Source organism: Chaetodon auriga, chromosome 7, assembly GCF_051107435.1.
Source record: "Chaetodon auriga isolate fChaAug3 chromosome 7, fChaAug3.hap1, whole genome shotgun sequence".
Taxonomy (NCBI): Eukaryota; Metazoa; Chordata; class Actinopteri; order Chaetodontiformes; family Chaetodontidae; genus Chaetodon; species Chaetodon auriga.
The window spans coordinates 17,934,931-17,960,845 of NC_135080.1; the positions used below are offsets into that span (position 1 = coordinate 17,934,931).

At 44.6% G+C, this 25,915-nt stretch overlaps 2 protein-coding genes across 18 annotated transcripts in view; both read right to left on the reverse strand.

The window, feature by feature from the left end:
* Positions 1 to 8: 8 nt before the first annotated feature.
* On the reverse strand, positions 9 to 10,594 carry dact3b (dishevelled-binding antagonist of beta-catenin 3b). Its single transcript, XM_076735685.1, has 4 exons — positions 10,150 to 10,594; positions 3,769 to 3,901; positions 3,242 to 3,352; positions 9 to 2,930 (listed from the first exon to the last, which is right to left on the reverse strand). The coding sequence occupies exons 1-4, from the start codon at positions 10,378 to 10,380 to the stop codon at positions 1,402 to 1,404; spliced, it is 2,004 nt and encodes a 667-aa protein (XP_076591800.1). The 5' UTR covers positions 10,381 to 10,594; the 3' UTR covers positions 9 to 1,401.
* A 1,534-nt stretch (positions 10,595 to 12,128) lies between these two features.
* The window catches only part of gramd1bb (GRAM domain containing 1Bb), an 80,079-nt gene continuing 66,292 nt past the window's right edge, over positions 12,129 to 25,915 (reverse strand). For 13 of the 17 annotated variants that reach the window (XM_076735793.1, XM_076735777.1, XM_076735775.1 and 10 more), the window contains 15 exons: positions 23,244 to 23,328; positions 22,414 to 22,517; positions 22,193 to 22,288; positions 21,713 to 21,793; positions 21,481 to 21,596; positions 20,365 to 20,527; positions 20,048 to 20,240; positions 19,810 to 19,956; positions 19,569 to 19,687; positions 19,336 to 19,478; positions 19,073 to 19,176; positions 18,571 to 18,871; positions 17,990 to 18,097; positions 17,408 to 17,528; positions 12,129 to 16,595 (listed from right to left, as the gene is read on the reverse strand). In XM_076735793.1, coding sequence (XP_076591908.1) covers positions 16,506 to 16,595; positions 17,408 to 17,528; positions 17,990 to 18,097; positions 18,571 to 18,871; positions 19,073 to 19,176; positions 19,336 to 19,478; positions 19,569 to 19,687; positions 19,810 to 19,956; positions 20,048 to 20,240; positions 20,365 to 20,527; positions 21,481 to 21,596; positions 21,713 to 21,793; positions 22,193 to 22,288; positions 22,414 to 22,517; positions 23,244 to 23,328 — 1,971 coding nt within the window. In that variant the 3' untranslated portion in view covers positions 12,129 to 16,505. The remainder of the gene's footprint in view (positions 16,596 to 17,407; positions 17,529 to 17,989; positions 18,098 to 18,570; positions 18,872 to 19,072; positions 19,177 to 19,335; positions 19,479 to 19,568; positions 19,688 to 19,809; positions 19,957 to 20,047; positions 20,241 to 20,364; positions 20,528 to 21,480; positions 21,597 to 21,712; positions 21,794 to 22,192; positions 22,289 to 22,413; positions 22,518 to 23,243; positions 23,329 to 25,915) is intronic. The other 4 variants (XM_076735776.1, XM_076735779.1, XM_076735785.1 and 1 more) reach the window with 1 other exon arrangement.

A 25,915-nucleotide genomic window follows, 5' to 3' on the forward strand; every position in this document is an offset into this window, starting at 1 on the left:
GCAAAATTAAGAGCAAAATCGCCTTTATTTACAAACTACATTCATTCCAAAGAAGGCCACATGATGGTATTTACAAAAATGTACATGTTTACAAGAGAGTCTAAGTCTGTGCACATACTATATGTGCATGCATGCGTGTGCACTGGTCCCTTACTATGGCCTCTACTAAACCCATTCCTGACTCACAGACATGTGTTTATACACACTGGCCCCTAAAGCAGCTGGCAGAAGAAGAGAGGTAGTGGACAGTTCACTTCAGCGTGAATCCACAGTTTACAAAGTGGCAGAGAACAATTACTGACGCTCTCTGCTCAGAGACTAATAATCAACACATGAATGTAAATGTAGATTTGCATTGTATTGTACATGTTTGTTCACTCCCACACAACTGAGAGATTTTGCTACAGAATTGTGGCCATGCGCAGGACAAATCCTCCCTCTAAAGCTTCAAGTCTCGCCACGCGCTAAAATGAAAAGTAAAATTTAAATTTTAGTCCCACTTTATTTGATGGGTTTGTGATTTCTGAATAACATCCTCATGATTTATAAATCAATTCCAAGAAGTTGGAATATGGGAAAACAAAGACAGCGTTCAAATGGTACACTCCAGTTAAATGGTACACTCCAGTTAAATGGTACACTCCAGTTAAATGGTACACTCCAGTTAAATGGTTCACTCCATTCCTGTGATTTGGTCATGTGGCCCATGAAGCTTTTAGCCAGCTAACCATACAAAATGTGAAAGTTTGAGCATAAAGTTTACAATAATAACTGAATATTCAAAGAGTATGTCTGGGTTTAAATTGAGCTGTTATTCTCCTTTAATTAGTGTCAAATCAAATTGTTCATTCCTTGGAAATTAATGGGACATTTTGGACCTATCAAACAGAGAAAACTGACATTTCTTTGGAAAATCAGCTCCATAAAACACTTAAATCTCATTTCTAGAGCGTTGCTGTTCAGAGAGACTTGAATCTTTTGACAATATACATATTAGTCATGTAGACTTGGATTTGGCCAACTCTGCACTGTAAGAATTAATTAACCATAACTCTCTGATTAATTAAACTGCAAGGCCAACAGACATTAAGAAAAAATGGCAGCATGTCAACACAGTGCAAGTTTGCATCACATCCATTATTATCAATTACAGAAGGATAATGTCCATTAGTCTAGTGTCTGATGGTTGTCAGCTACAGGATAAATTCAACCAGATACTACAGACAAATGATCTCTAGCAGATGTTTAATCATTAGCATTAATGTAAATGTCTCTTGCTAAGAGCGTACTGTAATTAGAGGTAGGTGGAGAATAAAGACTGGATTGGTTAGTTAACATATGATTGGTGACCAAAACTTGGCTTTACAACACAGTAGTAATGATATGAATTTGACCATTTCCTCATACGGTAGTCATGACTTTGAGGGACCCTGAGCGGAATCTGAGGATCTTCTTTTTGAGAGCATGGGAGGCTTTGATCTTGACAAAGGCTTTTGGTTGAGAGGGGGCGTTGGCAGTGGCCTGTGGTGAAGGTGAGGAGGAGGAGGAGGTAGAAGCGAGGCGTGGTGGCAGCTGCTGGGGCCACACCAGCCCCCCACTCTCATCTGAGTCACTGGACAGTGAGCTGGAGGCTGGGGAATACACCTCGCTCATGCTGGACTCAGACTCTGCGGGGACGGCACCAGCATAGCCCTCCTCTCCCTGACAGAGAGGGGCCCTCTCCTCAAAGTCTGGGTGCCAGCGCTGGGTGTGCTGCTGCTGCTGCTGCTGGTGGTGGTGGTAGCAGTTCTGGGGTTGGGAATGGGGACAAAAGTGACCATGGCGAGCTTTCCGGGGAGGTCGTCTTTGTGCCTGCCCTGCTAGGGTCTCCCCCTCGTCCTGACTGAGCTCCAGGTTGGAGCACCAACGTCGTCTCCCGTTATGTGTGTTGTTGCCCAGGTGTGGCCCTGTGACTTGGCCTTGGTTCTGAGTGTGATCCCCTCTGCTTTGGTGCCTCTCCGTGGTGCTGTACCTGCGCTCAGGCAGCACTCGTTGGCCCAAGAGACTGTTTTCAGACTGGGATCGACTGGTTTTACTGCTTGATTTCTTGGCTCTCTGACGCTCGTTGTGGCTCTTCTTTGAGGTTCTGGACTTGGAGTTTGGGTGGTCAGGAGTGGTGAGAGCTCGGTTGGGCTTAGGCTGCTCTGGTTTGTAGTGTCTAGGGGAGCGCACTGGGGCATGGCAGCCTTGTCCAGGGATGTACTGAGCACTTACTAAATTGTGTTTGTGATCAATAGGAGGTTGTGGATGTAAGTAATGCTGGGGGGATGGAGGTTTGCAACAAAGGTCAAGAGCCCCAACACCACAGTGGGGGTCCAGGGAGGGCAGAGGTGATGGTAGCCTCTCAGTCAGGGAGTGTGGCCTGGGCTGGGGGTAGGGCAGAGCCAGATAGCAGTCCTCCTCCAAAGATGGGGCTTCTCCTCCACAGGCCTCCCCCTCCTGCAGGTCACAACCCCAGCCGTGGCTCTTAGGGTTTGCCGAAAGGTCAACGTGAGGCTGGAGATAGGGGTCAGGAAGGCGTTGCTCTGTGGTCAGAGAAGGAGTTCTCCTGTGTAAGGAGCTGTGTCCAGAGGCACAGCAATATGGGGGGTCGGGGCTCAGGGTGGTGCGAGGCAGACATGGCCGTGCTGCGAGGGTATGACGCTGGATGAGACTTAGGATGTAGCCCTCCACCCTCAAGGCCTGCTGGTAGTCCTCTTCAGTGATGGGATCCTCCACAGGCTGCTGCTGAAAGGCTTGGTTGTCTCTGCTGAGGTCCCACTGCCAGGAGTCCACTGCTGTGCCCTCCTCAGCGATGCCCTCCAGAGGTGGGTAAGGGGCGGAGAATGAGCGGGGTAGGGTGGTGCGTAGGACTGGCACATCCAGTTCTCCATTCGGCACGAGGGGGTCACCTAATAACAGAAAATAATACTGTTGTAGGTCAAGATGCAGGGGCATCATTGTAATACAAAATAATAATAAGACAAGCAATGTGCTGTCCCGATATACGAAAATAAAGGCAATGTGTTATTATCATAAAGCAGAGAGACTATGTTTAAATCATCATAAAGTTAATTGCAAGACAGTAGATACCAGAGAAGAGTCACAAATAAGCTATCTTTTTCCCCATTTTTAGAAAAAGGAATAGACGAGATGAATACATGCTCTGATTCAGTGTATGTTGCTATTTCTGAGTGTGAAATGTGCATGTACTTTTTCTTACCCACAGACTTTGGCCTGTCGTTGGTGGAAGCCCAGGAGGAAACGGACTCTGTGGGCTCAGTGGAACAAGATCTTCCTTTTGGCGACTGACCCTCACTCAATTCATAAAAGCCTAGGACATATGATTATGGAGAGAGAGAGAGAGAGAGAGAGAGAGAGAGAGAGAGAAAGCGAGAGGAGGTGACTATCTCATTTATCATTGCTCACTGAGCATTCCAGGTCTCTATAAATATGCTGCTGGATGCAGGAAGTGTCTCACTGCATTTCACAAACAGGCCACAAAACAAAAGCGCAAGCAACTGGAGCATGAATGAACAATAAGAGCAGGAATAAATTACAAACTAACTGCGTTTTAAAATGCAAAGAGAAAACATCTCATTGCACAGAGAAAATATTTCATGGCACAAAACTGCTCACCGGTTTTATTGTAGTGAATGTAGTGAATTGCAAAATGCTCATTTCAAAAACTCTGAACTTCATGCATCTCCGAGCTGAGGCCAGAGAAAAGGTTTAAAACTGTGGAAGTACCAGAACTCGGCCGACTGTCGCCCGCGTCTCCTTCGGCTCCGTCATAGCAGCCATCGTCAGTGTCGATCCTCAGCTCTCCCACCTGCTGTTCCAGTGCTTGCATCAGGCCCCATGGGGAACTCTGAAGGGCACTCTGAAACACACACACACACACACACACACACACACACACACACACACACACACACACACACACACATTACATCAACTTAAACCCATTTCCTGGAGTCTTGTCCTAACACTAACCCAAATCCTCACCTTAACATATAATGTCTTACATTATGGGCTCCAACGTTTTGGTCCCCATGAATGTCAGACCCCCACACTGTGAGTGGTATCCTGGTTTGGAGACCCCACAAACATAGACAAACAAGACCACACATGTACACACATTCAGTCTGTTTTTTCTTTTGTGTCTGCATTTGATTGCCTGTTGAGAAGTATTTTTTAAGTAGACCATAAGAGGCAACAATCAGTGATTTCAACAACAAAGCAGAAAGTTCAAACGGTGCTCGCAAATCAAATTACTGGTTGGCAGAAACACTAATGACAGAAGCACAGCTGTGAGCTCTTCACTGCTTGTTTCTCCAGCTGCACAACAGCTCTCGTTTGGTTTGGCACTCGCGGTCACCTGGTGAGATAAACTCGGAAGTTTGTGCGCAAGCGTTTTAAAGTACGGCTAGATGGGTCATATTTGAGTGTGTGTTGTCATGCAAATTCTCCATAATGGAGATGAAATTCACAAAGAGACCTTTTAAGGGTTTATTGCAATATTTAGTCGATCATTTGCAAATGTGCCTCTTTGCTTGTCAGGCTGAGAGAGTTTCAGCAGTCATATTTGTGCATACAGTCTCACAGATCCCATATCACATATCCTCACCCTCAGAGACTAACAACTGCTCTTAGTCCGTTCACAGCTCCCATCCATCTTTCTTAAGGAGTTTCTTTCTCAGCCTCTATGTACTGAGAAGTTAAGGTCGAATCTCACTTCTGGTACGTTTAACACCTGCTGGGAACTGGTAGAGACAGACAGCGCTCATAATGACAGACTAAGTTGCATTACGTTGTGTTAGGTCAGCTACTGAGTTCATTCTAAACACTGGTATGAGTATCAGTCACTTTATCTCCAAAGACAGATTTTTCATTCTGATGAAAGAGCGATTTACAGGAAGTAGTTTTTTTTCTTAACCTCTGTCTCAGCTAACAGGATAAAAGATAAAGATAAAAATAAGTTAAAAAACCCTAAAATGTCTAAGAGATAAAGCCACAACTCAGATGATGTGATTCTGTTTCTGTAGTTACTGAAACACAAACATGGCCATCACAGGTCACCACTGTGCGTGACTGCAGTGCATCCATGTACAGCATCCATATCTGTCACTGGGCTCTCCTGCGTAAGCAAACTTACAGGGGAAAGTCAGAACATGAATAATTCAAGGCTCTGTGAAGGGTGAGGGGATGTTCGATCACATGGAAGGGGGTGTGGGGGGGTATGTACACAGACACATGCAGACATGTGCTACCCAGATATACAAACAAATGTGCTTGTTCATAGATATAGAGAAAAAAATGTAAGAACAGATCATCACAACACACACTCATCCTTGTACTCCCATCTTGAACACGAGGACCCCCCCACACACACACACACACACACACTTGTAAGAAATGAAATTGGACATGCCAGCTCAGCCAGCCAGGCAATTTGCACCGGTCTCATGTGGAAATCATCTGACACATGTTCTGACATCTGCAGACACTCGCACGCATGCTTGTCCGCACAGCTTAACACACACGCTCGCCTGCAAACACACTCACGTGCACACACCAACGCACTTCATTTTGTTGGAGGTGATGCTGTTGACACTCAAGGCTCATTAAGAGACTTCATTACCAGAAGATTGAGCATGTCCTCGAGGCAAGGTGACACTTTTTACATTACAAACCTGCTATGATGGACCACCTGTCAGACAACTGCTATAGTCGTCTGCACTTCCTGAGCGCTGTTTGTGCATTTTGTGTGTTTGTGCCAATAAAACACTGCCAATAGAAATGCAGACAAGCCTTGTGGTGTGCAAATCATGCAAAACAGCTCATTCTAGCAAAGTCTGCCTCATGGTCAGTCCACCACTTTGGTCCAGACTAAAATATCTGTATCTATATTCATGGTGCCTGCTACATATAGTCTACTGACTTTGCTGATTGCCTGACAACCCCTGTGGTTGATATTTCTGTTTTTTAGTGGCAATTATTGGATGGATTGTCATATTTGGATGTTATCATGATCATTGTGCACTTTAGCATTTAGGTCAAAACACTGCAGCGTCCAAGTCCTTCCTCACACAGCTGTTCCTTCCTCCTCATTGTCAATTTTCCCGGATCAAGACACATTTATATCATGCTTCCTTCACACCTCAAGCTTGAACAAAAAAGTCTCTGTTTGCGCATATTTTGCCTCTTCAAAACTGTAATTTGTCAAGGTGAAAATTCCTGGAAAAAAAGAAACTAGGTCTGCACTGCTGCTGAGATTGATCTTTTGGTCAGTGCACCAATCAGTGCTTGAGCTCTGACAGCTTTGTCTTGCAGACTAAATGCGGTCATAATGCAAATGCTGTTGAGGGCAACTGACCCAAGCTAACCTATGCTTCCCACACAACCTCTTCACCACAAACACTTTTCTTTTGTCTCAACAAGAGCAGTTATTGTCTTAGTATAAACAAAGCATTAGCATCACTACATCACTATGGTTTTGTGTGGTAGACATGAAGAATCAGGAGCTTTGTTTTAGTAACTGGCGTGGGTTTAAGAAAAAGCTGGGAGGAGGGGAGACCATTGGAAATCAAAGAATCAATAATGCAGATACAATTGATTGCTTGCTGCCATGCCTACAAATGCACACACACACATACACACACTGTGGAAGCCATGGTGGCGCTAAGCAAATTACAATGCCGCAGGAAACAGACAAACCTTTGTGGACTAACAAACCGCCCAAATACTATACAATATGTTCAGAGTGTAGTGGGGAGCATTTTGCTGGCTGGTCTTTGATTGCATTCTATTATTAATGGTCTCACACTGGTTCCCTGACACTCTGCACACTGTATCATTACTGTTTTACTGCATCCTCTGCCCCAGGCTGGTGGGGGATGGGGGAGACAGAGGACATGGTGCAGCCAGCCTCACCTCAGCCATTAAGCTGTAACACGCTGGGTGTACAACACATCAAGACCACCTGCTCTTTGAATGAAAACAACTGATCAGCAGGTGAATCCAGGACAACGCTGTAACTGATTACCGGCTGATTCACGTGTTACGTCTTCTTTGCCTACTGAGGAGCAAAGATGAACAGTGCGAAACAGCTTGATGAAAAAAATTTGAGCCAAGGAACACATAAGCTTTTGATTGTGTGAGAGAGGGGTGGTATAAAGACATCACAATTCCACCATGCAAGAAAAGGGAATGATATGGACCTTGGCTGTTGAAAAGAGGATTTTTATCTGAGTAGAATAGACCTCTAACCAGCCACCGGTTGAAGGGTTTTGAAATGATAACGCCAGGGTAGAAAAATCTATGGAACAGGGCACACAAGGCATGCAGCCGCACTGCTGGACCTTGTATAATTAAAGCAATGTTATGACTGGCTCCACACAGGGACGGCTGTGGGAGGCCGGAAACACACACACACATGCATGCATTTGATTAATATACTCAGACACCTCAATGCTCTATTTTAATAAGGTAAATTAATTTTTAATGATAAATTCTCATTTGAGGTTGAATTTGTGCGCACACACACACACACACACACACACACACAGGTGCACAGTGTTTACATAACCGTAGTGAATGGCATTCATTAGCGTGCTCTGACTCAGTCATACGTGCACTCAGGCTTGCAGGCAGGGCAGCAGGGAGGGTTGACTGTGAATGTCTCTTAAGAGAGACGTGAGTCAGGCTGTGCTCATGTGATTGACATTTGAAGACATTGTGTTTGCAAATGTGTACTGGATAATCTTGTTTGTCTGTGTGCGCGTGTATTAGCATGTCGTAGCATATTTTCAGAAGCTTATTTACCTGATTGCCTGTATAAATAAGCCAAATCACACACAGTCTGGTGGGTTTTTTTTTTTTATCTTTGTGTGCCAGAACAAAGGGGAGGAAACCACCCAGTGATCCACTCGAGTGGCCGGTCACTGCTGAGCAGACTGACTGCCCTATAGTCTCACTAATGATGTGCTGCCGTCTTAACATGAGGACACACTCAACCTGATCGATGACAAGCCAGCGGTTCAGTGAAGGCACAAAACAAAAGCAGAACCTCCTGCAGACACACAGTCCTGAATGAGGAAGGTGTCCGTTGCTCTCATGCAAAGGCCTTTTGCATGCACCCACAGGCACAGGTGACAATTAAACACTTGATTTGAATCCATGAGGTCAATATTTTCCAGAGGAGATTAAGTGTCACTCTTCTCTTCTAGAAATCAAACTCTTCCAGATGTAATGTCACACACTCATACACAGTTCATAGTATATTACCCTCTGCTCTCTCCAAACACACGCATTTGGTAGCTGAGGGAGGTCAGAGCTGGATGCTTTCCCAGCTGCTGTCTGGCGTCCCACAGCTGTCAACACCTCCAAAAGCACACACTGTATGCAGGAGAGAAGGCCCCTCAGCCTGTCTGATCCGGGGCCTCATTCATGTCCACCGGCAGTCTCTCCCATGGGTCAGTTGTTTCTGTGTCACACGGTGAACCATACATTTTAGAGGGTTTAACCTACATGGAAGATGAGATTGGGGACTTGGCTCGGACGCAGATGGCGACCAGATATCATGAAGACTCAATTCTGAGACTTCAATTAGACTCCTGTCGGGCAAAAAAAAAAAATTCCCTGAGGAACTTCCCGTGTAATTACTCACACGCTTGGATAAGCAAAACAGTTAATAAACATCGATCCGCAGACGCGTTGCGTGGAAAATGAAAAGCGGAAATATGCGCGCCTGCGGGGAAACGCGTGTCACTCCGACTCCGGCCTTGAAAAAGCCTGTTTCCCGTCAGTGTGCACGAGGAGCCAGCCTGAAAAGCGCTGACAGCTCCGGTAGCACCAGGGGATATGAATTCACTCGACTTGTGTGTGTGTGTGTGTGTGTGTGTGTGTGCGCGCGCGCGCGCGCATTGGAACCGCTTGACCCTCGCGCACTCCTGTTCTGTGAAATTGTTTTTTCTAATTAAATGAATCGCTGTTTTTTTTTTTTTTTTGTTTTTTTTTTATCAGAGTACTAAAACACAAACTCAGATTAAATCCGCCAAAAATAGCACAGTGCCCATATCATGCCACCCCAAACTGACGCCGGCGTACAATACCACCTATGCGCCTTATCCTCTCACTGGGGCCTCGGTCGGCATCATTAGTATTCTGCCCCATATGCGCCTATTGTTAGGCCCCCGACGGAGGAGAAGGAGGGAGGAGAGAAGGAGGTGTGAAAAGGAGGCGGCTGATTTAATTCCCTTTTCACCCTCTTTTAATAATGGCTTCCTATTGTCGCAATGTTGAGACAGCTTGCGCGAGAGAGGCGGCCAAACCAAACCGCCAGTCCCCAAAAAATGAAACTTGTCATCAGCGGCAGCGTTACGACAAATTCAACATAGACCATATAAACCGGTATTTGCAGGGAGGAGCATGCTCAGCGGTGCGTAAAACTTTGTGCGGGAGATGCTGCTGCAGGGATGCGCGCACACACACTTTGATTTGTCTTGATTAACCCAGTTTCTAATTCTCATGTTGCCACTGCGTCAAATATGTTTATCGCAACTTCGCTGGAGCTCGACAGAAAGAAAACCTCATCCAACATGCTGAGGGTAATTAGGACATGGACATGTTAGCTGCAACCGCAACTCACAAGCCGAAGGAATAATTCATTCCTTTATGATCTGCAGAGAGCACAAATAAGAGCTTGTTAAGTAGTAAAAGCTACAAAAGTCCATGATGAGGGAACAATGGCCCATTAAACACTTGGTCTGTGCCACAAACGGCGGGTGCTCCACCCCCTGATTTCGTTACCCACAGGCATAAATCTCAGCCCAAAGCACAGAAACGCATTACATCCCCTCAAGCAGCGAGCCTATTAATCAAGTTGAGTAACTTTTTTTGCAGATAGAGGTCACATCCACACAAAAGGCGCAGCCCAGTCCAAGAGTCCATCCAACGGTCAAGCGGATTACAATGAGGACACGCTGTAAAGGCTCTCAGATATTCAAAACTGTGTAGGACTGTGGCACATGGGACAAAAACGGGGTTTCAACCCAGGGTGCGGTGTGAGTCAACATGGAGGAGCTGCTGGAATCCAAACATGCAGTAAAAGACGCTCGAACTTCTTACCAGCTGACGCCTCAGTGTCAAGTTTTCCTGCCCCCAGCTGCTGAAACACGACAGCTCTCCTCTGGAGCTGTCCTGGGGCAGGGGGTCTCCCAGGGCCAGCGCCCCCAGCACCAGGCACTCCTGCCTCTGCTTGCGGAGCTCCAGCTCGCACAGCCCGGCCAGACTCGCCTCCAGGCGCTCCTTGGTCCGACTGCGTTCCACAGTCACCGGGAAGGAGAACGCACGGTGCATGCCCCCGCAAATCCCAGCCTTGGGTGCACAATGAAAGTAATTATTTCCCCTTCTCTGTATTTCTTTTCTCTCCAATTGGTCCAGATTTACGAGGGCATTCGCGGGCTATAAAAGGCCATGCTGCATCCCACTCCTTGTGATAGTGCGGTTGCCTTGGAGCAGCATGGTTTCCCAGACCATCTACGCTCTTTACATTTTCTATTTCGCAGCTGTCAAACGCAGGCACGGAGCCCCGCCCTCTGCGTCCAGCCACGGCCAGAGAGTGGGAGTCATCCTCCCCTGTGCACATCGAATCTCGAGCCTTCATTGGACGTGAGAGGCTGGTGGGGTGCTGCGCGTAACGTTGTCCCATCCCCCTTGATTCATTACAGTGACGCCTCGACCTCACCCATTTTCCCATCATGGTCTAGGACTAATGGACTACTTCAAGGGACGGTTATTTCTGGGCGTATAGTAAAACATTGGGGTTTTATTATCCTCAGGCGATTTAAAACCATCGTGCAGCAACGAAGCAGAAAATACATCTATAGCAAGACTGAAAGACTGGTGAAAGAAGCTGTGAAAAAAGATGTTAGAATAATATATACAGTGACATCAGGGGAGGCTGCTTGGTACACATGCTGCATTGCAAGAAAATATAGAAAATAGTTTAACGCAATTGTGGCATCACACCACCACAATAAGTAAGACAGAATGACAAGAACATGGAAATAGTTTCATATTTTTTCCTCATTATGTCCAACTTGTGTCGATAGAAGTTTTAATGCGTCTCCGTCTCAGTGCCAGCTGCTCCTCTGCTGCGTCTGCAGGAGGCTGAGGAATTTTGAATAGGCTCATGTTTGGAGAAATCAGAAACAGATAAAACGTCTTTGATTTGACTTCTGAGTGTCTGAATCAGTGACACATCACACTTCAGATGCCATTTTGTGTCTTCAGCAGCTCTTCATTCAGAATCTGAAATATTCTCTCCAAAACAAAAAAGCAAAGCTGAAGAAGCTGCATCTTCTGCCAGTCACCTGTTAGCACTCTAAATGTATACCTGTAATATATGTGTAAAATGTGTAAAATGATATCTAGAATTTAGTATAAGACATAGTTTAAGTTAGATATATTCTAAATTAACACTTGCACAAGAATGAGAACATGCAACACTAACCCAGATCGAATTATTTTTTATTCTTTACAGGGTGTGTCTAGATGTCTTAACTTTGTTGCTCCATACCTTTTATGTGCACATCTCAGTCTCATCCTCTTTCTCTTCAGTGACATGGACTGGCATCATAGCTTTCATCTGCATCCACTCACTGAGTTTATATAACACAAACAGTGCTAACTAATATGACATTTATGCAACAGTGAGACAATATGAGCCACAGGAAACCTATGGACAGTTTGCTTTGAGCATTCAGCAGGTTGTGAGGAACTCGTGCCGTACGTACAGCTCCCAAAATAACAATGCTTTCAATAGCTGGCATCAATATTTGAAAGTCTTTTGATTTGATTTTGCTTTTTCAAAGTGCAGTAACGGATGAATATTTCATCTTGGTGCCTCATGCAATCTTCCTCTGTACTACTCCACTGTGAAGTCTCCTGAGGTCAAACATACTGGCTCTTTAAGGATAACGTGTTATTTCTTGCCCTAAAACATGATATATCTGTAGAGACTCAAGTCATAACCTCATGGAAATGAGCGTGATCTGTCAAAATACAGTGTCAATGAAGTATCACCTCCAAAAATAGCAACACCATTTGTATATTACATATATTTTTATTCATACTTCCAATCTCTACTTCACATGAACCAGAAAGCCACTTTCATCTTCAGTCTATGAGGCAAAGTCATCGGCAAGTCAAAACCTACGCGCAGCGCAGGTTGGAGTCTTTTGTCAGCGTGTGTGCACACACACTGCAGATATACACAACATATACTTACAGTATATTTATCTCATGTATAAATTTCACTAAAAGTCTCTCTAGAGATCAAAACATTGTCTAAAAAAAAAAACAAAACAAAAACAAACATACAGTAGAATTCTTTTTGAACAGAACTACACCAGTACATATTTTATCAAGACACACTCGAAGAAGAGCATTTGCTATGAATCTGATCAGTGGTTGTTTTCAGGAGGTTGTGTGTGATTCCCACCGTGTGTTAACCAAGGCTGTTAGTTAGTACTGGGTTGCGTGGGTTGTGTGGGTGGCACTGATGCCTCGCCGGCTCTGTGACAGCAAGGCAAATGCCAGTTAATACAGTCAATGAAGCGCAAATCTCATTAGTTGTCAGGGACGAAAGGGTGGCATCCAGAACTCTCGGGTCACCTTGGTTCCACATTTGTGCAGCGATAGCAATCATACAATCAATTTGTGTAACACAGACGTGAGTGCACACTGTAAGAAAGAGACAACAACGCAAAAAACAACACATGGCTGTTCCCTGGGAGAGATCGTAGCTTAGATTTGCTTCAGTCAAAGTTGTTGGTGCCAGTGAGAAACATGGCGTTTTGAAGGGAACGGTGAAGGTTGAAAAAAATACTTCATTTGCATGATTGTAGAGATTTTAAGAAATTAAATTCAAGTCTGCTGTGACAGTTTCATGGAGGCCAGAGGGAATATTTAATTTGGACTGAAGAAAATCAATCTGCAACTGTTAAGTGATAATCATTTAATCGATTCTGTCATTTTTCAAGCAAAAATGTCATTTGCTGGTTTCAGATTAATGTAAGCATTTGCTGCTTTTCTTTGTCATTTATCATAGGACATGAAATGTGTTTGGGTTTTGGACTGCTGGGTGGACAAAAGAAGCAATTTGAAGACATCATTCTGGGAAATCATGAGCATTTTCCACATTTTTTTGGACATTTTATAGCAAACCGTGAAAATAATCCACATATTAATCGATCATGGAAATATCTGTTAGTCGCAGGAGCAAATTTCAGTGTCCCGATGTTTAAAATCAGATGATGGTGGGGAGCAAAACCAACGTCATCAAGCATTTATCATGTCTCCTTCAAAACAATATCAGGAGGTTTGTAATTTAAAAAAACAAACAAAAAAAGAACTCAAGCATCAGAAAAAAAAACACATTTCATCATACACTCTGGAAAAACAAGCTCTTTAAAGCATTTCAATCACATTTTCATATATGACATTTCTGTACCATCATATACACAAAGCATATCTTCACTATGTTCTTCCAGTGTCGTCACGATTGTGAAAGTGATTTCTATAAAACAGAAAACCTTTCCAACCGCTCACATTCAGATCTTAAGGTTCCTCTGTGTTATCGTCACTCGGTGCCTCCTTCAAATGTTAATACACACACACACACACACACACACACACACACACACACACACACACACACACACACACACAGCAGAGGTCCAATCCTGAAGCTTCGCTGCTGTTCTCAGTAAGTCAGTCGATAACACACCCTGCAGGCACACAGTAAAGACACCTGTTCCCTCCTGAAATCACTCATTCTCGCCTCGCCCTTAGACAGGAAAGTGTCAGTCATAGATCGGGCTTTGGGATGAGAAATTCAAAGAGATTCACATGTAATCATGTTAAATAGTACAACGCACAAATATTCTATTTGGAAGTAACACTATTTTTGATCAGTAACAAAAGAAGAAATTCAGCTATTTCCATGAGAATGGAAGTTGTAAATGACCAGTGATTGTCAAATGAACTAAAATACAGCACAAAAACAATTTCCTCAGCCCTGCATTCACCTCCAAACTAAACCACTGCGATTTCTTTCCGTCGTTCTTTACCTGAAAAGGCCTTAAAGTGCTTCATTTTCTCTCTCTTTTTTTTTTAACACAAGGAAGTTTTTTCATACTTTTGGAAGTGCTTTCATTGCTGAAGTCTGTCAGATGTCAGGGGCCTCTGTTGACAAGCTCTCCAGAGATGCTCTTTACCGCATCAAATCCAGTATATATATAATACATGACATACATGATAAATACTTCATTTAAAACAACATGATAATTCGCGAAGGTACATTTCTACTTCTTTCTTTTGGTTCAGTTTAGTTGTGTAGAGTTAATACTCATGCTTTCATTGCATCCAAGACAGACACTTGAAATGGGGGAAGGAAGAGCAGAATATGGGTTGAAGTAGGTGTATTTAAAGGAATAGTTGGACATTTTTGGGAACTACGCTCATTTGCTTTCTTTCCGAGGGTCAGATGAGAAGATTGAGCCCACCCTCACACCTGCACAGACAGTTAGCTTAGCATAGAAGAAGCTAAGCCAAACGGCTGCTGGCTCTAGATTCAAATTTACCGCACAGACATGAGATTGGTATCAGTCCTCTCATCGAACTAAAATAAGCGTATTTCTCAAAATGTCAAAGTGTTCCTTTCAGCAAAGACTAGTCAGACCATGAATGTGGTGACATGGACAAAGAGAGGGCAGATGAAGGGTTCATCTCCAAAATGTTATATATCCACTTCAAAGAGAAAAATCATCAAGTTCAACATTCAATTTTAAAAATTTAGATCATCTGTCTTCTTCCTTTTGTCAAGCACAGATTTCAGCTACTCAGCATGTGGCATTAGTTGATAGTTTAAGCAATCAATCGTTTTGTAAAAGTAGGCATAACTTTGTCTTCAAATGTTGGATATGTCATTTTGGAACAAAACTCTTCAGTTGTAAACTGTACCCTGGTGGGGCTAATGCAAGGCGGCATCCAAACGCATTAGCATTAAAAAAGGCAGTCTGGCTGCAGGAGCCAGAAAAGAAAAATTAAGAAACATACAAGTGTGGAATGGTAAAAATGTCACACTTTACAGCACACACACACACGCACTCACACACCCACGCACACACACACACACACGCGCGCGCGAATATAATCGCGTGAATGCAGAATCATTCTTGCACACTGGACATGTCACAGACATATCTGGCATGCATTTTTTTTTTAGAAGAAAACACTTTTTGTTAGAAATTCTTTAACTGGTCTAGAGCTCTGATAATTTCTTTATGTACATAAATTAACAATAAATATAGGTAATGTTTATATATTTTGAAATATATATATATTAAATAATGAAATATTCTTATATATTTCAAATATATTCATAGAATTCTTTCTAATTTGAAACTTTTTTTTTTAGAGATATAGTCACAGTTTAGTAATAAAACATGTAAGAACACAGGTCTCCCTATTCGTCTGGCTGCAGCGTCCCTTTGTTGTGACCAACGACCGGCCTTGTTGACCGAGCTAATACATTCTACTGCACCGGGAGGATGAGGAATAATGCAGAGGAGGGGAGCGAACACTGTGTCAGGGGCAACCCATGAGGTGAACTGTGATAGGGTTAAAAGTACTGGCTTAGGTCCCATCATTTTACGTCATAAATATTTCAACACAGTGGTGTGACAGGGAACCAGCCCTGACAGGGACCACACAGGCCAGCAAGGCAACAGGGACTGATCTGTGAAGCTGAGCTCCCAGCTCCGACACTTCTTTTCCTTTTTGGTTGGATACTGTACTCTGATCACATGGGGGTTTACCAAAGGGACGCTGCAGCGAGGACCTCTTGGGAAAAGTTGGTTTGGAACAGTCTAAAGAGCGTAGAAAGCCATTAAGACTCGAAAGGACCCCCCCTTTCTTTGACTGGATCGCTCCTGTTCTTCTTTTTTTTTGACACACACATAGACTGGAACTGGACCACATTAACACTGACTGAGGGGAGCTAGGTTGTCTAAACGCATGCAGTAGTTTTCCTTCGTTCTCTCTGCCACGGTCTGGTCGACGTGGCTTACAGTAGGATGCGCTTGGAAATAAGAGAGTAGAAGGAAACGGTTATCCCACAGCGGTAGAGAAGGACCAAGTCTTGCCCCTTCCGCCAACTGCTCAGTGATGTTGGGGACACCTCAGTTCCTGTGTGTGGTTGGGGCGTTTTCTGTCCATAACTTCCTCCTCCTGGGGGTTTAACCTCTGTGCACTGGAGATGACTGTTCCTCTCTTTGTGTCTCTTGGACCAGCTCACTGTTGGTCCCGCCTCCCCCTCTGTCCTCTCTCTCTGTGTCTCGCTGCTGCCTGCATACTGGTTCACAAACAAAACAGGTCCTATATTGCACAGCATGCCCTCATGGCCTTGTGGTGGTGTGTCAGTGATAGCGACTTCTCTTCTCTTCAGCCTCTGAGCTGTAGTCCCTTATACCAATGCCTCGCTGGAGGTTCAATAAAGAGTCTTTCATCTGAAGAAGAGAATCAAAAGGAGAAAACAGCATGTTAGCTTGTTTACTAAAGACTGTAAAATGACACTGGCCTACATTAATACATGAAACATGCAGTCCCTCACTCCCTTTAAGATCATTAAATAATTTTTCCTGGGCACCACTGGGCAACTATTGGTTATTCAATAGCTTCTCCTTCTTTACAGCTTGCACTCACTGGCATTGGCTACCTTTGAAAAAGCAACATCAGGTCAGCCTGTCGTAGGTCACCAGTGATATTTTCTTATATTATCAGCTGTTGATGAGCTTCTTTCTCAAGTCACTATTTGTGCAGAAATTCCCAAATAACATTGTGAGAAATTCACTGTACAACATGCAAAATGACCAGTTCCTTCTCTGCAGAGACAATGCTCCATTAAGTTAATATAGAAATACTACGAAAGATATAAGAAATTCAGCCCTGGACATATCCGCTGAGACCGGCCTGAAACACCCTCTCATGTGCACTCAGAATGACAGAAAGAGACGGACTGGGCTGGAGACGGAGAAGAATATTATAGATTTTTTGACAGTCCACTGGCCCACCGAGCTGGCGGCCGACTGGGATTTGATTCGATATACCAGATTCCCATTAACCCACTGCACAAGACAAGGTGTGACTCTTTTCTTCGATCTCCACTGCTACTATGTGTCAGAGGGTTTGTGTGTGCTTCCACTTCCACAAGGCTCCTGTCCATCACTCGTACGCCCAACATAATGCATTGCTTAACTCAGTTACATCAAGTTACACATGCAGTGTCTTCCCATAACCCACCACAAAAGCGGACTTGTACCTGGTCTAACAGCACTACTGACGACTTGATAATCTCCCTCCACTTCTGCAGCTCGGCTTCATGGTAACGCTGCTGCGCCTCCAGGAGCTGGGCCCACTCCATCTGCGTCTGAGGCAGTTTACTGGGACGCACACAAACACACACACACACACACATTAGCAACATCAGGGTTCAGCCGCTGAAGCATGACTTCTATTTTGAGGGACTGCCAACAGTTTGGTAAATTGTGTTTCAGCAAGCCAGGAGCTATTCAGGGGTAATTTCAGGAGCTCAGTGTTTTCCTGTCACACACGTCATCTGACATATGGATGTAGTTAAATGTGTGTGTTTAAAAGCGTCTGTGAGCATGTGCATGTCTGTAGTGGTATATTTGTGAGTGATTGTGTGGGCAAACAGCCAATAACCACAGCTCCATTTATTCTCATCTCTAAAATCGTCTGTACTGTGAAATGCCCAGAATCTCAATTAACCACGTTGACTCTCAAATAAATGAGTTTTGTGTAAATGGGTGCTGAAAGACGTGTGTGTACACTTGTTTATGTGTGTGTGTGTGTGTGTGTGTGTGTGTGTGTGTGTGTGTACCTTTCATGGAGCCGCAGCCCTTGCCAGGTTGTTAAGGACTGTGCAGAGTACTCCAGCATCCACAGCTTGTAGAAAAGCATCATGTTGAGGAACACCAGCAGGACCAGGCTGAAGGAGAGTCAACAAATGAGTCTTTGCATTTTAGTCATTCATAATTCCCTCAATCTGTATTTAGCAACGACACTATGTTGGGAACTCTTTCTTCTATATATGCATCTGGCTATGGTGGCTCATCAGATTATGTACCTTAGACAGATCCTACGGATGGCAATGAAAGGAGAGGAGAGAGAGATTACACTCAAGACACCAACAATGAGATATTTATAAGAAAGCAAAGCAAACGTTTTTATTCCAAATCAGACAAAAAGTCCACAGAGTCTACTGGAAAAACTGATGAAATCATGAAACAAGTGACTCAGACAAAACTCTGTTGTAAGTGAGATGAACATGTGTGTCATGTCTGCACATGTCAAATTTGTATTTGCACCCTCATAGCCAGACTTACAACCATCATCTAAACAAGTGATTGTGCACTCGTGTGCGTGTATGTGTGTGTGTGTGTGTTGCGATCAGCTGCGTACACAAAGCTGATGATGAGCAGCAGTTTGGAGACGCTGTAGAAGGCGAGGCCGCCGGGCAGGTGATGGTGTTCTGGACTCTGGTGTCTGGTTTGCGTGGAGCCTGCCACTTGTTTGATCCTCTGAATCACTTCCTCGTCCGTTGGTGTGGTGACGGGGCTGAGGGCCTCGTCCAGATGCTGGCTGCGCATGTGGGGGAGGGGTCTCTTCTTCCGCCTCACCGTTGAGTTTTTCACCACCTTGGCCTTCGGAGACAGCTGGTGGGACTCGGTCAGAATCTCCTCCAGCTTGGACAGCGCCATCTCTGAGAGGGAGGAAGAAGACGACTGTCATGCATTCATGTCTGATGTCTTCAAGATTCAATTAAAGATAGCTGGCCTCGCTGAAAATGTTCACAGCCTAAAAATGTTGTGTGTCTGATTCAAATGTTCTGACGCTGTATACTGTTCAAACATAGTCACATATGTGTTGTCTAAACATACAAACAAACTACATTCACGTTTACCTAGATGGCGAAAGTTCTCTTCTATCCCGCTCCAGAAGTTTCTCTCTATGAAGCCTTTCACCAGCCCCCATGGCTGTTTCCTGTAGCGCAGCTCCGTTGATACCCTGACACAGACAGACAGGGAGCAATGCGTTTACACATACAGGCAGACAGTCTTTTATTGTAAGATATCCAAAATACGATTAAAACGGAAATTAAAATAGGACACCTGATTGAAAAGAATGAACACAGCACGCCTCATTTGCCAGCTGTGTCTTACTCACCGTAACCGACACTTGTTCTTGGCCACCCTGGTGAGCATGTAGTGGTTGAGAGTGTAGAAGTAATCGTGGTAGGGCACGTCGTGCGTGATGACCTCAGCGTCGATGATGTAGCACTCGCTCTCCTGGCTGACTTTGTACAGAGTCTGAGAAAAGGAGGAAAGAGTGGTTTCATTGGTTATTTCGGAAGCTGTCTCAAACCCAGGTGGTGAAAATAATGAGAAAAGGTTCTGTACCTGTGTCTCACTGACTGTGGATGTTTTGGGGGCCAGGGGGTTGGACAGCGAGATGGTGTACATGATCTCTCTGGTCTGGTTCCCAGCATCCTCCTTCTTCCACGGGTGGTACACCACATCTAAACAGCAAAACGATGAGAGAGAGAGAGACGTGAACGGATTAATGAAGCCTGCGGGGGAGCATACTGCCTTTACTCCAGGGAGGTCAGAGCTCAGCTGCAGAGGCATCAAAAATACCGACCTGAGATTCTTCTCTGCTCCATGAAGTCACTCATGAACTGCGACTCCGTGAAGAGGATGTCGTACAGCTTGTCCACACTGAACTTGTAGACCTCGTTGATGTGCTGCCTGCCATTCAGATCCTCATGGAAGGCCTGGACTTCCCCTGCTGGTCCGAGAGATACACAGTTCAGTAAAAGAGACGTTCCCGTAGGTTATGCATTTATGAAAAAAAGCGAGGCGTTCACTCTGATGTGTACCCTCGTCGTGCGTTTCGGAGGAGTCGCTGAGCTCAGTGGGGATGTCTTCGTTGTCGTTGAAGTCCAGAGAGGGTGAGGGGACGGGACCACCAGGCCCGCTGGTATCATTGTTCTTCTCTTCAACCACAAGTGGCACAGCGAGCAGCTCGCCGTCTGGTAGGAAGTCTGCATACTCTTCTGCTGGGAGGTCAAACTGTGGAAGAGACAGTAGTAAGAAATACATCACATCCCTGTTTAGAGGGTCTAAATGGGTTTAAATGTGTGTGTATGTACATATGTGTGGGTGTTAAACACAGCATACGAGACATGCCACTCACTGTGATGGGTGTGTCATGGTTGCCTGGGCTGGGGATGGTGCTGTTTGGGATGACCTTCTTGTGCAGCAGAGGAGGGCTCCCCTCAGGCTTGGCCTCAGCGCTGCTCTTGGACAAGCTGTCATTGTTGATCTCATTCTCTTCGTTGGGAATCTCTTCACTGAACCTGAAGGCACCACAGAACAGCAGCAAGCAAGGCCGTTACTCCCTCCTACTCATCTCATCTCATGTCATGGACGAGGTTCTGGTAAAAACTCATGACAAGTTGTGTTCGCAGACTTTTTATGGTGTGGTTTGGCTGAGTTAGGTGCCGGGTGGGCAGTATTTGACATGGGGTAAAAATGAACTGAAAATGTTTGGACAATCACAGAAAAAATTGGCTCTGTATACTTGCATTTGAATCTGTGCAGATGAAAGATTCCAAAACCCATAAGGTATGGATTTATACATGTGTGGAAAACAAGTGAAAATTAACTCTACTTTGCTTCACCGAGAGGTTTGTAGACTATTATCTCTCATTAGCAAAGCTACAATAACTTCAAGATCATCACGGTGGATCTAATGTGACCTCAGATCAGCCTTTGAAGTACATCTTTCCCTTCACATTAGCAGTTTGAGAATGTAACCCACATACCCTCAAAGGCAATTTGACAGATATTGGGAGCACACTGGAGTCCAAACAGGTTCAACCCATGACTGTATTGATTTCACCCAGTAAATCCACTTCAGACATGAAGGGAATGTGTAAATGGAGGAAGAGAGTGATCTTTGAGGCCTTTGGATGAACACTACCTGCTGTGTTGCATCTTTTGCAGCCTTAAAGATCTCCCTATTTGCTGAACAGTATGCAACCTATCTGGTAAACCAAGGAATTTAAAACAAATGCAGCAAATCGCAGTGTTAATTAGCAGAGAGTTGAGAAGGATGCAAGTGCATATTATGTATGTAAATTGCTTAGTTGAGAGAGCTGGAGAGTGTGCATGCTTGCATGTCAGTGAGCATCTGAGTATTGCTCATTACAGCTCATACTGGACTCCTATTATTTCGTAATTTGGATAATTCACTCATCGTCTCAAATATTTACCACAGTAACTGATGCCAGCACAGAAGCAGACTCACCCCATGGTGTTGAAGTCATCATCAGGGGGAACGTAGTCCTCGTCGTCGCTGGTTAGGCCAAGCTCGTTGCCGTAGCACTGATGGACAAAGTGCCACAGTTCTTTGGGGCACAGGGGCTGCAAGAGGTGTCGACCAATCAAAGTAAGAGATGAGAAGGCTCTGTATGAACTACCCGTGTGTACAACAGACGAACATGAGCAGAATCCCAAACTGGGCAATCAGATTTGCTCACCTTGTCCAGCAGCGCATTCTGCCACAGTCTGAACATCATCATGTAAGTCCTGTCCCTGGCTCCAAATGAGGTGAAAAAGTGCTGTGAAGAACAAAGCATTGGTTATTTCTGAGTCACACTGCGATGGAACGACACTCACTGTGGAAGCTTGAGGGCCATTTTTGAGGAGCACGGTTTAAACCCTTTAAGTCTGTGATTATTTTTAGTATGTTGCAGTAGTGACACTGTGGTCACGGTGGGCATTAATATGTTGACAACCATTCTCCAGACACCAATCTGTGACAGGAATCCCTGCAGGTAGTATTAAAAATGAAATCATCAATCTTCCGGCTACCAGCCTGACTTCGAGGCTTGCCTACTGTCTCTTTGGGCGAAGATGATTAGATTTAAAACTGACTGTTCAGTCATAGCTATGCCTGCATTAGTTACCACCCCATCTGCTATATAAATGCTTGTGCTTCGTCAATTTGGATCTTTTACCTTCTCATTGTCCGTGCAGACCTGGATGGCATTGGGAATGAGGCGGGCAGTCTTTTCTTTCGTCATCGAGCAGATGTCCTTTAGCCGCACTGTCAACTACACACGAATGCACGCAATTACGCATACAGACACACATACATTATGGTTCCAAGAATGACCCAATACTGCCAAAATAAAAGAATATGGGAATACACAAAGGTCCTGAGCGTTAGCAAGCATACCAGTGTTTCCCAGCGGAAGATGTTGCTATAGAAACAAATCCAGTTTTCAGAGAGGTAGAGTCGTCCCTGCAGGAGGATGTCCCGTTGAAGAGCACAGGAGTAGTCTGGAACGTAAAGACATCATAATAATCAGAGAAAGAAATATCACCACCTACTTTTTATTTGTATCTTGTTGACGTAGTTTCTCTGCAGAGAAACTTCGTCAACAAGATACAAATCATAAAAAGTATGTCCATCAATGTGTCAGCCGTAAGAACATGCTGATACCCAATTATTTTCACTGTCACCACCTCCCTGCAGTCCATATCAGCACTTGTGCTGTGTGAATATCTTGATTCTGACTCTGAGCTGTGGATCCTTCATTGCCAAACCATGACAAAATCAAAGTCACACCCCGAGCTCAGTTTAACCCTGCAGTTCTAATTTTCAAGGCATTTCAGACAATGGCAGTATTCACTGAGAAAATCATGCAACAGCAAATCAGCTAAACTTGTGACACTGTGCATTCATCCCACAGTGTGGAATCTAGCTTAAGGCTTCTCCACTGACTGGCCATTTATAATCCATCAATACAAAGTTTTTCGCATGTACATTCATCATAAGTGTCTCTAAAATAAGGAGAGGAAGGTGTCTGAAAACTGTGGAGTATTTCTAATATTGGTGATCAGACATATTTAGATCACATCATGATGTTTGATGCTTGGGATGTCCGATCTTTGTTGGACTCTTGTCCTAGCCCTGTAAGGATCAATCATTTTCTAATTAGTAATAAGTTAGCTGCACCCTGTCCGCCCTCAGCAGGCCCCTGTTTGTGTATGGCGTCCACTCACCCACAATGAGTCTCTCTGTGTCAGGGAGCTGCTTGAAGAGCTTCCTAAAGTCCTCATTGCGCTGTTTGTATGTCGGGCTCAGCACCTGCAGTGACAGGCAGAGTCAGAAACACCTCACACACACACACACGCTTCCAAAACTCACACTCTTCATACTCCCTGCTTGCTCACTTACACGAGTTGTCTCCGTCCCGCAGCCCGAGTTATTTGTTTCCATGAGCATGTGAGATAACCTTGTTAAAACCACCCACAGGCTTGATCAGGAAGTCTGGTTTACTCTGATTAAACCATGGATTTCATTCTGTGGGTGATTTTCACAGGCACTGGAAATGTATTTATAGTGAATGACAAGCAGAGGTGCGTGGCCTGAGTTATCTTTACAGCTGCATCATTAATGACACAAAGTGATTTAAAGCCATAGACTGTATAATAAATAGTGGATGGAGCCACTGTGACGTCACCCAGTGGTTTGTGGACTACTGTTCTGAAGCCTCGAGTTTGGCATTATGGCCGTTACCATCTTATTTTCTGAGCCACAAGTAACCATATTTGGATGAGCGGGTAGAGCTGGGGAGGATACGCATTCCTACGCCTCTATCCTGATTGGATCTGACTGAGAGATTGAGGACATGGCGTGTAGCGACTTGTCAATCACAAGGTGGCCATGTCATAAATCATCCCCTGATCTATCCTCTATTTTACTCTAAATGGGAGCAAAAGTTACAAAATGAACATCAAGGTGTATTGAAGAAGACTTAAAACCATAAACTCATTAGGAAACTGTTTACTGAGGTAAGAAGGAAGTCGGGTCATTTTCTCATAGGCTTACATACAATTAGATCTCTTTTTGCAACCAGTGGAGTTGGCTGCATTTCTGCATTGGCTTCACTTTTCAGACCCAGAATCTCCGTCCACTTATTATACTGTCTATGTTTAAAGCGCAATTCCAAAACATCAGCCTGCTGCACATCATTCAATACACATGCCGCTATGAGTATGAGTGTTTCTAATATGTGTCACATTCTCAGATTGGCGTTACAGAGCAACATGTGACAAGGGGTAAGACAACTGACGAAACCTCAAATGCAAACGAAACTATACATAGAGGTTGGATTGACCTGGTCAAACACAAACGTCTCAGCACTGGGAAGGATACTGCATTCAACATTATCACACTTTGTTTTGCTTGGCTTCAGCAGACTGGATTATTTACAGAGAGAACCTGTGATGTATAAAATCTCCAAATGTGTGCCAAAGTGAGGGTTCTCACTGTCTGCGCCAGATGCTTTCCTTCAACAGGAAAGCTTCAGGAAACAATAGCTGCCAATACAGTAACAAGACGTTCACTGAGACAAAAGAATAATAATATTCCATTGAATTAGGGCTGGTGGGAAAAGAACAGCTTGTTCACATTAAAAATCGCCGCATGTGCCTCCCTTGTAAAACTAAGATGTTGAAATACTGAAATACTTGGGGAGTATCGGTTTCGATCTTTTCTCGCCGTTGAGAAAAGTGCGGTGATGAGAAAAACTGTTCTGAAAACACGAGACTGACATCTCTGAGAGCCCTTACTAATCCTCTGAAATTAAGACCATCGAGATCCTTTTTGAAAACTCTCATCTGTGACCACAAACAACCAAACACACCTACATCGGTCATAGATCAAGTCACTCTCACAATAACCCGGTGAACGCTCCAAAACAGCAGGCCTCTATGGGCTCTGGAAGAATTCAAATAGCTATGACTCATATCCAAACCAGTTGTTTTCTTTAGTAGCGGGGAATTACCACAGAGTGCTCACAGCAGCATACAACAAAGCCTTTCCCCCTCTCCTGTAACTTTATCTCTGCACCAAAAAGAGCTCAACAATCATTTTAACCTCTCCGTATTTTGTTCACTCTCTCCTTGTGGTTTGCAGCGTACATGTGGAGGTCGACTTACAGCAGGGATCTCCTCAGAGTCACACTCCGGGTCCTGCAGGTCCGAGGCAGCCCAGCCCCACTCCCAACCCCACTCTCCTCTAGCTGGACCCTGCAGAAGCCACCCTGCCAAAGCCTCATCCAGCTCCAGCACGGCCTCCCAGTCCGACATCGTACAATCCTCACACAACTCCATATTTGACCGCGTCAGATCCTTTTTGCCGCCTGGATTGGGGCAAATTTTCCAAAACGGGGGGCCCCAGTGGGCTCTTCTGACGTTGGAGGACCTGTCAGTTACAGTTGGTTTGGAAAATAAGAGTAGACAGAGCTTGTGAGTCCAGAGGTTTGGAAGCTGCAGTATCCGCCCCCTGTTTTGGGTGCTGCTCCCAGTTCAGTGTTGAGCGGTGGACACGGCACACTCCAGCCACATGATCCTTGTCTCGCTCTGTCTTTGCCTGGCTCTCTCTCTTCCTTTCACACACACGCACGCACACACACACACACTAGGAGAGGAGTTATGGCTGTTGCCCTCTAGTAACCCCCAGCGAACAAGTCCTTTATTATCATGCCAGTAGCTTTTCCCCTTTTTTTTCTGCTTACTCCTCCAAGTGTGTGAGCTGAGTGTGTGTGTGGTGCTGTCCAGGTCTGAGTGCCTTGTAATTACGCAGTTTACAACCAGCAAAGAATGAAGCAAGTTTACATTGCGGAGAGGACTAATACAAACCAAGATATGGCCGAGAACAAAGAGGCTTC